At 47.0% G+C, this 12,372-nt stretch overlaps 1 protein-coding gene across 2 annotated transcripts; it reads left to right on the top strand.

The window, feature by feature from the left end:
• Positions 1–1,662: 1,662 nt before the first annotated feature.
• On the top strand, positions 1,663–10,904 carry NABP1 (nucleic acid binding protein 1). Of its 2 annotated transcripts, none has more exons than XM_027807054.2 (6): positions 1,663–1,958; positions 2,054–2,192; positions 5,138–5,209; positions 6,634–6,706; positions 6,972–7,038; positions 8,513–10,904. In XM_027807054.2, the coding sequence occupies exons 1-6, from the start codon at positions 1,868–1,870 to the stop codon at positions 8,698–8,700; spliced, it is 630 nt and encodes a 209-aa protein (XP_027662855.2). In that variant the 5' UTR covers positions 1,663–1,867; the 3' UTR covers positions 8,701–10,904. The 2 variants fall into 2 exon arrangements, with proteins under 2 accessions (XP_027662855.2, XP_055574873.1); XM_055718898.1 differs by having other exon boundaries at positions 1,676–1,958; positions 6,978–7,038.
• The last annotated feature ends 1,468 nt before the right edge of the window (positions 10,905–12,372 follow it).

The raw sequence follows: 12,372 nt of genomic DNA, 5'->3' as shown, positions 1-12,372 counted from the left end.
GTGCTTGGGGCTGAAAACACAGGATAAAAAATTATTCTTTCCCAAGGACTCTAAATTGATGGACCAGACAAAAGGTAGAGGGGATGGCAGAAAAACCCCAAAACATCTGTACGGAAAAATTCTACCAGTTCTATGGATAAAAGTGTTTTTGTCCAACCTTTGCCAGGGACATTGTCATTCCTGGAGTTTGAGCTCTTCCCCAGGTGACTAAATTAAAGCCATTCATGTACAGTTGATCACCCTAAAGGTTTCAACATTACCAGATTAAAGTTATAGAGCTAGTCTGGAGAGAAGCCACCAAGGGAGTCTGTCATCCCCGCCATCTGCACCAACAAGGATTTGGGACAGAAGTGGATTAAGCTCTTGGGGGCTTTAAGTAAATTCTCTTGTGGCTCAGGCTGCCTTCCTCTCAGATTCCTACAAACAGCACATTTTATTCTGACCACCCATTTTATTAATGAGTTTCACCCAGCAGGGCTGCTCCACTGCCTACAGATAAACATTGCACAACATTTGTTGGAGCAGAGCTCCAGTGTGGCGGAATGCATAGCCAAGCATTTCACAACTGTCATCTATGGATTTCTGCTTACAGAAATAGCACAGGAAACCCCAGCTAGCCAAGTCTGGCTCTCAAAAGGAGGAACAAAGTGCACATATACTGCTCTGCTACCTTTCCTAAGGGAGAGAGCTGAATTACAGAACCATCTGCATGTCTTTGGGCTGTTCTCTGCCAGGCAGCAGTTTCCTGAGGACCTGCCAGCCAAGGATGTCACAAGGCTGATGCGGCTTGTGGCTGGTCCACCACTTTGATGGCTTTCCCCTTGGAGAAACTACCCTCCCCTCATGCCTGACCCTGCCTGTAGCCTCGCTCAGACACTTAACATCTCCCCACAGGAAGGTCCTGTCAAGAGTTCAGTGCGCTTTGACAGCCTTTTTAGTTCTCAGCAGGATTTAGGCTCACATCATTGGCACTGAAACCTTCAAAGCTTGGTACTGCATACCTACCCCTAGGCTTTCCATCTACTGCACATTTGGTGCCAGGAGCGTGAGGCCGTGGTGCAGCCCCCAAAGCTCTGAGGTACTATGCAGCACCACCGCCCTCCCGCCCAGGCAACGGCAGTTTCTGCCTGCTGGAGACCAAATCAGACTTCACCCTCCAGCCGACATCCCAATGGATGCCTCCTCCTCCTAAAAGTGTATTTTTTTTCCTCAGCGAAGGAGGCCGAACTGCTAGGAGACAGCTCTCCGGGAAAAAAAAGATCTCTGTGACAAGACCCCTCTCGGCGTTATAACTGGCTCCTAAAATGACGCGTAAAGGCGGCAAATCGTTCCCTAACTCTCCTCTGTCCCCCTGCCGCGCTCGCGGCTGTTTTTCTAAGGGGGGGAAAGCGAGGGACTGAGGGCGCTGAGGCACCGCGCCCAGCACGGGGACCGGTCCCGATCCGCCAGCGCCCTGAGAAGAGCAAGATGGCGGCGGCACAGCCCAATCAGCGCGCCGCGCCTGTTCGCGCCCGCCTTTTGCCCACTCCCGGCGCTCCGCGTGCCCCGGACGGTTCCATTCAGCACCCTCCCCCCCCGCCCGGCGCCCGGGGTGGGCCCGCCCGGTCGCTATAAAGCGGAGCGCAGCGCACATGTGCTCCTCAGTGCCGGCGGGAGCGGGAGGGCGGTGGGGTCTGGGTTGGTCGGGAGAGGGGGCGGTGGGGGTCGGGCGTGCCGCACGGTCACCGCGCAGCCCCTCGGTGCTTGTGTCCCCGTCCCCTGTGAGGGTTGCCGGTGCCCCCCTGCCCGGCCCTGCGCTGCCGCCGCTCCCCCGCGGGATGCGGGCTTGGCCCGCCCCGCCAGTCCTGCCCCCCTAGCCGGCCGCAGCATGAGCGCGGCGAGCGATACGTACTTCCTCATAAAAGACATAAAACCCGGACTGAAAAACTTAAATGTCATCTTTATTGTGCTGGAGATCGGTAAGTGGCGTCCGGCACGCCCCACCCCCGGGCCGCCCACGCGTGTCACGCAGGGGCCGTCCCGTGCCCCCCCTGAGCCGCGCTTCTCCCCGCAGGGCGAGTCACCAAGACCAAGGACGGGCACGAGGTGAGGTCCTGCAAGGTGGCGGACAAGACGGGCAGCATCACCATCTCCGTGTGGGACGAGATCGGCGGCCTCATCCAGCCGGGGGACATCATCCGCCTGACCAAAGGGTGCGTATGGGGCCGGGCCCGCCCCCCCCGCTGCCCGGGGGCCCCGTGGCGGCGGGCGGGGGCGCGGGGAGCACGGCTGGCCCCGGCGCGGCGGCACCCGCAGGTCACTGCCACATTAAAACCGCCTCCCCCCCCCCTCCCCCGCCTAGCAGCAGCGTGGCTAGGAGGGGCTTGTATTTTTAATGAGGAGGTGGTGTTAAGAGACCTGGCTTTTTTTTTTTTTTTTTAAAAAAAAACAACACAGCTCCTTAGGAAAGACTTCTTTTGGGGGGAGGGTTGTGTGGGGGGCGAATGCAACAGACTGTCCTGGTCTGTAAATCAAGCATGTTATTTTTACAGCCAGTTCTTTACTCTAGCAGGCAGCTCCTTAATGAAAGAAAGGGATGATTAATGTGTCTGGTGCAGAAAAAGTTGCTTTTCATTGCAGTGGGTTTAAGAGAAGTGATGGGCAGAGGAGGAGAACCTTGTCAGCTTCACTCTGAAAATTCATGCAAGGGCTTCACTGCAGAGCATGTTAGCTTGGTTAGGTGCAATTGATTTATCTCAGAGGTGGTTTAATTAAAAAAACACACACACACCCCTAAACATGTTTATTAAGTGAGAAAGGGACTAGATTCAGTTTGAAAATCCTCTTTCATGTCACTTAACTTGTCAGTAGCAAAACAATAGTCACTTTCATTTGAGTTCTTCATGCCATTTCAGTTATACTTAGAAATCCATTACACTGGCCCACAGCACTCCAAGAGATGGTGTGTAAGGTCCTCTTAATTTCTTCTTATGAAGAAGTAGGTAAAAGGTGACTGGGTGGTGCTGCTGACTGAGCTGGTCTTAAGTTGCTCATTTGAGTGTAATTCTTGGTTTTGGCGTGAAATGGGCTCACCCTTGCCACCAAAACTACAGCTGCTTCCTCCTATGCAAATGTCCTTTTACACGAAATGAGCTGTCTCCTCAGCAGGGGTGGTTCTGGGGAAGCCTGCTTGCGTGGAGAGCATGTGGAACGCTGCGCTGGGTGGAACTGAACAGCTCTGGGCCACTACAAAGCCCTGTGCACAGACGACATTGAAACAAATTAATAGCGATACTGTTCAGCGGCGTTACTGTGCTCTGCTCTGACTAGCTGGCTGTAGTTGCGCTGGTGTTTCAGTGCAACAGATGGGAGGGTCACTGCATCCCTTCATGTCCAAAAGTCAGTTTGGCTAGTATAAATTAAATTTATGAGCTCTCATTGCTGTTCCTGGTGGGTGGCTAAGTCATGCCCTCATTTGCGTGAATCGCATGCTCACTTAGGACTGCTTAGTGAGTGAAATGGCAAAAGCTAAAGACATTCTGGTTGGCTCTCACATTAAGAGAAATGCCCTCATGCTGGCATACGAGGTTCTCAAAACACCATTTTATACTTAGACAGGATTAGTTTGGGTGTGTGATGTTGCCAGTGCAAGGCAGGTAAGTTGCAGCTCTGTAGGCTACTCTGACTTCAGTGCAGGGTGCTCGCTGTTAATAGCAGAAAGGCTTGGCTGGGCCCCCCATATAAGCATGTCTTTCTGCTGAATTTCAAGCTGTAGATGCATTCCTTTGCAAAAGCAGACACTTGCTGATTTTTGTCATTGGCGGGATGTTAGTTCTGGAGTTTAGTGCTTTTTTGGCTGGCTCTTTCCGAGACAAAAACAAGGGCTTGCATATGTGGAATAACTTTGTGCTGGAGGTTATCAGTCGCATGATTTGCTGGGTCTTGTCCCAGGAAATTTATGTTTGACTTACATTTATCATTTCGTAGCTCTTGTCCTTTGTGCTCTGCTACAAGAGTGTCCCACTAGCTGGTTATTAAAGGTTAAGCATGGAGTTAAAGCATACTTTAAAGTAAAAGGTGGTGTTACGAAGTGCATTAATCCTGCTTCTGGATGGAGTGCTGCTGAGATGGGTACCCAAGCTGTAGATACTGTGCTGTACTGCTTGTGCTGAAGTGCGGGGAAGGTTATCTTTGCATTGGCACGATGGTCCTGTTCTGCCAACCGAACTCCTCCCCGGTGCCTCTGTTTGAGGCACTGTGTGTGGCTGGATGGCTCCCAGGCTCAGCAGATAAAGTAAAGGGCAAGAGGAAGGTTTGTTATCTATGTTCCAGAGATAGACCTGGAGCATAAGGAAGTGGTGACTTGTCTTAGGTTATCGGTGACTCCTGAGAGTGCAGTTGCTGGGGCTCCCTGTTCCTTTGCTAGAAGACACCCATATTCCTGTTAACTCTTGCACTGCACCTGGGTTTCTGGACTGTATTTTCATTATTTTTTTCACATACATGATGCCCCTCACTGAAAGAAGCGATTATGCAGAAAGTTTTGCATAACCCGAATCCCAATGCTTGAAGTCAAGTGCCACTATAAAGACTGGAGTGCACTCGTGCTGTCTTGTAAGTGAATGTTTCCGCCATCAGAAAATTATTTCACTGCATTTCTATGTCAATTGGAACACGATGATCAAACTCGTGCCTTTAAAAAAGAAAATCTGGTAAGGACCTATACTAAAACAGCGAGCGCTTCCTATTTTACACATTCAATAGCAGTATCTGTATTATGCAGTGAACAAAGGTAATTCTTCCTGGCTCCTGCACTGAGAATTGTCACTGAATGGTAACACAGATACTGCTTTCGGCAAAATGCCTTTCCTCTGCAGGACCAGTCATAAGGGTTGCTCCAGCCAAGGGAAGAGCATCCAATCTCAAAATGATTGGCTGCTTTCCTGGAATTCCCAAAGGAGTCAGCTGAGCTTCCAGTACCTTTTGCTAGAAGCAAAATGTGGGGAACTTTGTGTGGTGAACTTGGGGTCCCTGGGAATTTCTTCAGTCCTTTCATGCTGATACTTACTAACTCTTAGAAGAAAGCATGCTTCTACTTTTTTTCAACAGTGGTATTTCTTATTTGCTAAGAGACTGCTTTGCTTCTTCCTTTGGCCAGGTATGCATCTCTGTGGAAAGGATGCCTGACACTTTACACAGGACGAGGAGGCGAGCTGCATAAAATTGGGGAGTAAGTATTGAGTGTTCATAGTTGCAGTGTGATGTCCTCAGCAGAGCATCATGGTAAGTATGAGACATGGTGGCTCTTAGTAAATGGAAGCTAGGGCAGCAAAAAACTGTGTTGATTGGTCATGGGTAGGTACAGTACAGACAACTGTGATGTGTGTTTACACATGCTGTTGTGTTAATGAGCTCAGACCCTCTCTGGATTCTAGGTATGTTGAGGAAAACCAGCCTCCAACACTGGCACAGGTCTGAGTTTTACTTAAGGAGGAAGAGTTTAAATGACAAGAGATTTAATCTGCATTGCTTACCTAGGCCTCAGCTTGACTGACTAAATAAACTCAGTTTATTTTGGTGGAAGCCCTGTGTGTGTATCATGTTTGAGAGAGAGGCAGTGCAAAGAAGGAAGACAAAGGTAACTCCAGTGAATCATATATAAACAGAAGGAAGCCTCATTAACCTTCTTTAACCTTCCCACAAACTGAAGCAGTGGCGACTCCTGACTAAGAACAAACATAAGTAACATACTTGACATGCAACAGGAAAACCAGCAACGTTTTCTAACCAGAAGAGCACTTCCGCTGTTGCACAAATGCCGTGGGAGGCCTTGCAGTCATCAGGAAAGTGGGGTTCTGGGGTGGCCACCTCTCATCTTGGATAGTTCAGAAATGCCCAGTGTCCAGCTGGAGTTTGTGAGGGATGACCTGTTTTTTCGGTTTTCATGATTTGGGTTTTTTCGGTGTAAAGCCACCACCTCAAAAGTGTTGGCTTACTCTGCAGCAGGCTGGATTGAGGTGAGCCCTCACCTGGGCTGGGAGCTCTGCTTCTGCTTAACCAAGCTGCTTAATCATTCAGATCTTTCTTCCCCTCTGCCATCGTTTCCATGTGGTGAGTTGGTGGGGCCTTTTCCTCCCATGGTCCCTTTGAATGGAAAAAGATGCTTTGAGTTTCATTCCCTGTTTTGGATGCTGTGATGTTAATAGGGCACTCTGTAACTTGGGAGCGTGTAGGAGCATTCAAGCTGTCCCTAGAGAGCTAAAGCAGTCCAGTCTGCGAGCAGGCTGGGTGACTCTGTGCCTCAGGTGACCTTGTGAGTGGGCGTTGGACAAGATTGCACAGCTGGAAGAGAGGCAGAGGGAGCCCTTTCATCACCTTTTGTTTTCTTTAGGCCATTTTACCCTTTAGAGTAAATATGTACTTGCCTCTGCTTGACTGAAACACCCTTGCCAGGAAGATGTGACAGGTTCACCGCAAGCTGTAAAGGGATCAAAGAGCCTTTTAATACCTATGAATGCTCTCTGAACTTTGGGGTCTGGATAAGTTACTTCTAGGTGATGGGATATGTCAAAGACACATGCTCTTTGAGCTGTGGAGTTGAGAAGTCTGTTAAACAGCTTTTAGAACTTCCTCATAATCTTAATTTCTCCCCAGGTTCTGCATGGTGTACTCAGAAGTGCCAAACTTCAGTGAGCCTAACTTGGAACACACTGGGCAGAACAAACTGGTATGTTAAACTTGTCTGAGGCTTCTGTCATAGTGCTCCTTGTTCTGAACACTTCGCGTTAGGCAGTGATCAGATGTGACTCTTCTGGAAAAGTGGACTTGAAGTGATACATAGATAAAAATGAGCCAATAATTAGAGTAGCAAATAAATTTGCTGTGGAATGACTTTAAGAACGTGGGGGGGGGTGTGGGAAATCAGCGGTTTTCTGTAAAAATGTGAATTTTCTCTGATCCTTGTTTTTTGTTTCATTTAAATTTCTCCGAAGGTACAGGGTGAACAGAATAATAGTTCTGCATCAAGTAATATGGGTTCTTGTACTTTCGGGCCACTGGGTAAGTTTTTTTGTTTTGTAGAAATGAAAGGATGAGAAACACGTAACGGGGGTAGAAAGAAATTTATCTTGCTAAGGATTCTTTGTTCTGGGGCAACAGTGTACTATGGTCTAAAAAGTCTTTTAGATTGGGGCATGAACCTGCAAGCACAGAAATGTGAACATTTCCTGAATAATGGTTTCAAGATTTCTTTCCTAGAAGAGGGAGACATTAGAATATTCAAGGTGCCTGTATCACATAAAGGGACTTCTTTTTTCATCCTAAACTGATGTGATACTTGTAGAGTTTTTGCAGCACTTGAAATCCTGTTTTTGAAACCACCTGAGACCTTAGCTTTTAAGATTACTTCTGTTAGTCTTGCCAGTCACCACGGCTGTCTTGCCGGGTTAGCTTTCCAAAATAGAAGTGGTGGTAATCTGAATTCCAATATTTGACCTGGCTGGATCATTTTGTGATGTATTTAAACAATGAAGCTTAAATGAGAAGATGCTTCAAGGACTCGACTGGGTGTGAGCTGAGAGGGAGCCTTAGTTATGGCCTGCCTACATGATACCTGGCATTGTATAGCTGAGCCCTGCTGGTGGATGGCAACAAACTGATTCTGTAATTTGCTGTTCAAAAGCTCTCTGTCACTTCAGTGACTGGCTGCTTCCTCTTGAACACCATGATTTTAATTTCTTTTCTTTCACTTCTCTTACGAGACCTGTCTGTTCCCTTGAAAATAAATTATTCTGAACAAAGAAGGGCAGTGCTTTTGGGCCAGTCTTCCCTCAGTGCCAGGGTGAGGCTTTCAGTGTGTAGGTACTTCCTTGGTGGTGTTGCTTTGGGTGGTGGACAGCTGCTTTCACTGAGATTGTGCACATCTTCTTAAATGTCTTTTTTTGTCTCTTCCTGCTTCATAGTCTTTAAATGCAATGATTTAATTTTGTCTCTTCCTTCCTGTCGTCATTCTGCCTCTCTTTCTACCAGTAAAATGTGAACAGAGAATGAGAACTTGGTGCTAGCTGAGTTGCTTCTGTGGCTGGACTTCCCAAGGCAGCTTTCTGTTTCTGTTTACGTGGTAGTGGGGAATGATGCAAGGAGCTCTGTGTAGCCTGCTCTTTTGCTGATTTCTCCTTGACTTCTGCCCTGCTGTCTCTAGAAAATCTTGGTGTGTGTGTGACCTACAAGCCAGTGCATGTTTCTGAAAGCACCAGTTTAGTTTCATGAGATTCCAGTCTTTGTCCTGGGGAAAGAATCGGCACGCAACTCTGACCCTTCTTGCTTTAGTAGAGTGAAGTGTAGGAATGGAGTGGGGTTAACTTGGGAGCAGGGGAAAAGGCAAGCTGTGGTTTGGGGTCTTGTGGTGCCAGAGTGGCTGCTGGTGTTCAGGGTTTGCTGTAAACTCCATGCGTTCCCGCTTGCTAAACTTATGTAAGGGAGCAGTGATTTCAGCCCATGGAGCTCGTGATAACCTTTTTTCCTGTCTTTTTAGGAAATGGTTTACAAACTGGACCTGAATCAAGTGGATTTCCATTTACGTATAATCATGGCCACAGTTATGCAGGTAGTGGGAGAGGCAATGGACGAGGACCTGTAAATCCAGCCCCAGCTAACAGTGTTCAGCCTGTTCTCCCTGCTGTCAGTAATGGGAGGGACCCACGCAGAGCCTTTAAAAGATGACTATGCCAAATGTGGTTGTACAGCTTGCTTAAACTCTAAACTCTACTTGAACACTTATTGCACTTTTATTTATAGTTAACTGTGAACCAGTTTGTCCTTTGCTGTTTTTTTTTACCTTTTGGTCTATGGAGCAATGTGATCGATTTCTTGTTTTGCTTAGGGAAGCACAGTGAGTCTTCCCCATATGTTAAGGGGGTAGGGGGAGAAGGTGGATGTAAGAAAGTAAGGGTAACGGGTTGAAGAGTCTCATTTAAAACTCGGTGCCCTTTGCTAAATGGAAGAAAATTTCAGTTACATGTCTGTATTTTTTGTTTCTGTTGGTCAGCCATATAGCCTTAACAGGTCTATTATGTCCTGTGCGTGCATATGTTGGCTTCCATTAGGGTTAATGGGAGTTCTTCGTATTGGAAGGGGAATGAGCGGGAAGAGCAAAGATGCTTTAGTGAACTAGGTGTCCTTGGAATGAATATAGCTTGCAAAAGCAATAAGTATAAGGAAATGGTGGTGCCAGCAACTAGTGGTGTTTCCTGAATCGGAGAATGGATAGCTTGGATGAAAGTGGAAGACATAGTGAGTGTCTTGTACCTTGACTTCTGATTCCAGAAAGGTGTGCGCTGCTCAAAAATTCTCTATGAACACCATTATCACTGTCAAGGAAAGTGACAAGACACTTTTTTTTTTGCTTTTGATAGAAGCTTGGATATTTGTTCTTGCTGTGCATGACATAGCAGGAGAGGAGAATCTAAATTCAGACAATATTGGGGAATACGCTGTTTGTAGCCACTCATTTAAAAGCCCAAGGTTACTTTGCAGGAGTCTCAGTTTCCAGGAAAGAACTAATTTCAAATGCTGTATTACCCATCCCTTCAATGAGGCTGCCTATTTCTCCTTCCTTGATTCACTTTTCCAAATGAATTATGTATTAGATGAAGCTATATATATGTGTGGATTGCAGAGGTACTGGCCAAGCGCACAGCTGCACTTCTGATGCTGTTAAGCTGCTAAGCTTCCCTTCCTCTGTGTCACATGAAATAGGAATTATCCCTTCAAGAACACCACCACCACCATCTCCTGGGGGAAGATAGCTGTGGTTTGATTTCCAAGATCACAAATGCCTTGACTCTAGGTAAGGGTCCAGTGCCATATTTCAGATCAGGTTCAAAAACAACTCGGAAGCTGAGGTGTCATACTGGATTCATCTGTTTAACTTCTCTTATAGCTGACCTCTCAAATAAAAAATTGCACTAACCATTTCAAAAACAAATCTAACTTTCTTTCTGTCAAGCCATAAAGACTTCATTGACAAAAGGCTCTTTCTAAATTGTGAGTTGTTTCTGTGGTTGTTCATGTTAATTGAATTTACTACTGTGTCACTAATGTTTACAAGTTATTTACATTTGATACTTCTGCTTTTGGTACTCTATCATGAGGACTTGTTGAAAATTGCTTCTAAGTGGCAGAAGTTCCTTGCTTAGTCTGAAATAATGAACTTCCTTTTAAATGCAAGCAGCAGTAACAACAGACTTCTGAAGGGAGGTTTACAAAGCCCCGTGTGCCCAGACACCCGAGGGCTATTTGCCTCCAGTCTGGGTCAAGTGCTGTCTTGGTACCTGCTTCCAGACAGAACTAGGAAAACTTGTCTTGGACAGAAGAGAGTGGCACACCTTGCGAGATCACCCATGGGTGCTGTTATGGAAGAACAGTGCTAATGGGTGAACCAGAAAGCGTGCTGCGACTTCTGGGGAAATGGTGTAAGGTGGCGATGTGTAGCTCAGGGACTTTAAATTGCTTACCTATTTAAATAAGTCATGTATAGTCTAGATGCATGGACAACCTCTTAATGCTGTGCTGCATTAAGACACTTGATATACTTGTGAGAAGGAAGCCAAGAGGACTTCCAAACCTGTCAAGTGTGTATATGGCATGTTCCAGAGGTAAATGAGATGTAAGTACGGTGTGAGACATGCTTTCCGGTAGTAGCTGTAAAGGTAGCAAGTGAAGTGATGGTGTGGGGGGGACTTAATGTTCATTGGGGTGTCTCCACCACGGATCTCAAATCCTGGTGGTCTTGTCTACAGCATAAAGAAGGTTGAAATAGGGGGAGAATCCTGTGTTGGTGTGTGCTGAGGTGCCTGATGTTTGTAGCTCTATGCATTTGAGCTTTTTTGAAGCTAATAAACTGAATGCTTGTTCACAAATTCCAAGTAAGTGAGATGATTACTGCTCGTAAGTGGCGTAAGATTAAAAACTTGCTGTCAAGTGGATGACTGGTTTGCAGTTGAGAGGAAAGAAGCAAGAGGCTGGTCTTCATGTTCAAGGTTAGTAGCATTCCTGCCTCCCTGTTTCTGATGTGAAACTATTTTGGTTTATTAATGAATTTTTACTTCTTTGCAGGGGAAATCTGTGCCCTGAAAAGTCGCGTGGACTTAAAGTAAATTTAACGATAGTAATTTTTCAAGGTCTTCTGATCTTCCAGTGAACCTAAGACAATACCTCTGACTACCTCAGAGGTATCGGTGTCAAGATGGCAAGTTCTCAGCTTGCAGAGGAATCTGGAAGCCTGCCTTACATCTGTTTGGATCGTACCACCTCTGTGTACAGAGAGACAGAGATGGTGCATTTCTCAGTGTAAACAAGCAGTTGTCACGCATTACTCTGACACAACCAGGCAGTTCATAGGTGCCCAGCGGTTAGGTCACTGGGGAGTCTCTGTACAGATGTCTTACTGAGATAAAGGTAAGGCTTGCAGCTAGGGTAGTCTCATGCTAGATAGTACAGATTGCCAAGGCGGGGAGAACCAAACCCAACCCTCTGGAAGGCGTTGAGGTGCCCAGACACAAACTGTGCGGTGCCAAACTGCAGCTGAGCAGTCCTAATACCCCCCCAGTCACCGGCAGCCCTGCTTTCCTTTCCCCACGAGCTCATCTCAAAGGGCTGATGGCAGGCTGCAGCAGTGTGGCAGCGGCGAGTGTTGCTGTACCTCTGCTGCAGTCCTCCGGGTGTTCCTGCTGCCAGTCGTCAGCGTGAATCTTTCACCTTGGTCCCAAAAGTGGAAAAGCAGTCCTGTACCATGAAATACTCTCAACCGTGGATGCGCGGTAGTCATGCACCCTATGTCCACAGTGGAAAAGGGGAGGTGCCGTAACAATAAACATAAATGCTGGACCAAGGCATGCCAGATAGAATCTGCTTTCACAACTCCATTAGCTTTAGCCTTAACTCGAACCTGGGAGGTTGCAGTCCTGTGTGCTCCAGTAATGCTGTCCCTCAGCATCACGTGGATTCTGGTAAGGAGATCTGCAGCTAGTGCTGCTTGTGATGAAACCGTGTTTCTACATCGGTGCAGTCTGCACAGATGACACCCTTAGCAGCACTGCAGAGATGTCAGCCATGTCCTGGATTTCTCTCAACAGGGGATTGTTTACTAGACAAATGCTTTCTTCTAGCCCTTTGGGACTTTGCATTTTTCACAGGCGTAACTGCTTGTGTTTTGGTAATGACCTGGCTGTGCTATGGTCATCCTCTGCAACTTGTGTCCGTACCCCCAAAACAAAGGATCCTTTCCTGTTCTACAAAGCAATTTTCATCAGCAGCTTCTTAAGTGCTCTGTTAGGACTAGGAATTGGTAAAAACAATGAGGTTTTGAGTGTTTCTGAGGAAGTTTCCTGGGCT

This window comes from Falco cherrug, chromosome 8 (genome assembly GCF_023634085.1).
Source record: "Falco cherrug isolate bFalChe1 chromosome 8, bFalChe1.pri, whole genome shotgun sequence".
NCBI lineage: Eukaryota > Metazoa > Chordata > Aves > Falconiformes > Falconidae > Falco > Falco cherrug.
Note: the sequence above shows the minus strand (reverse complement) of the source record. Positions and strands in the feature narration are given on the sequence as shown.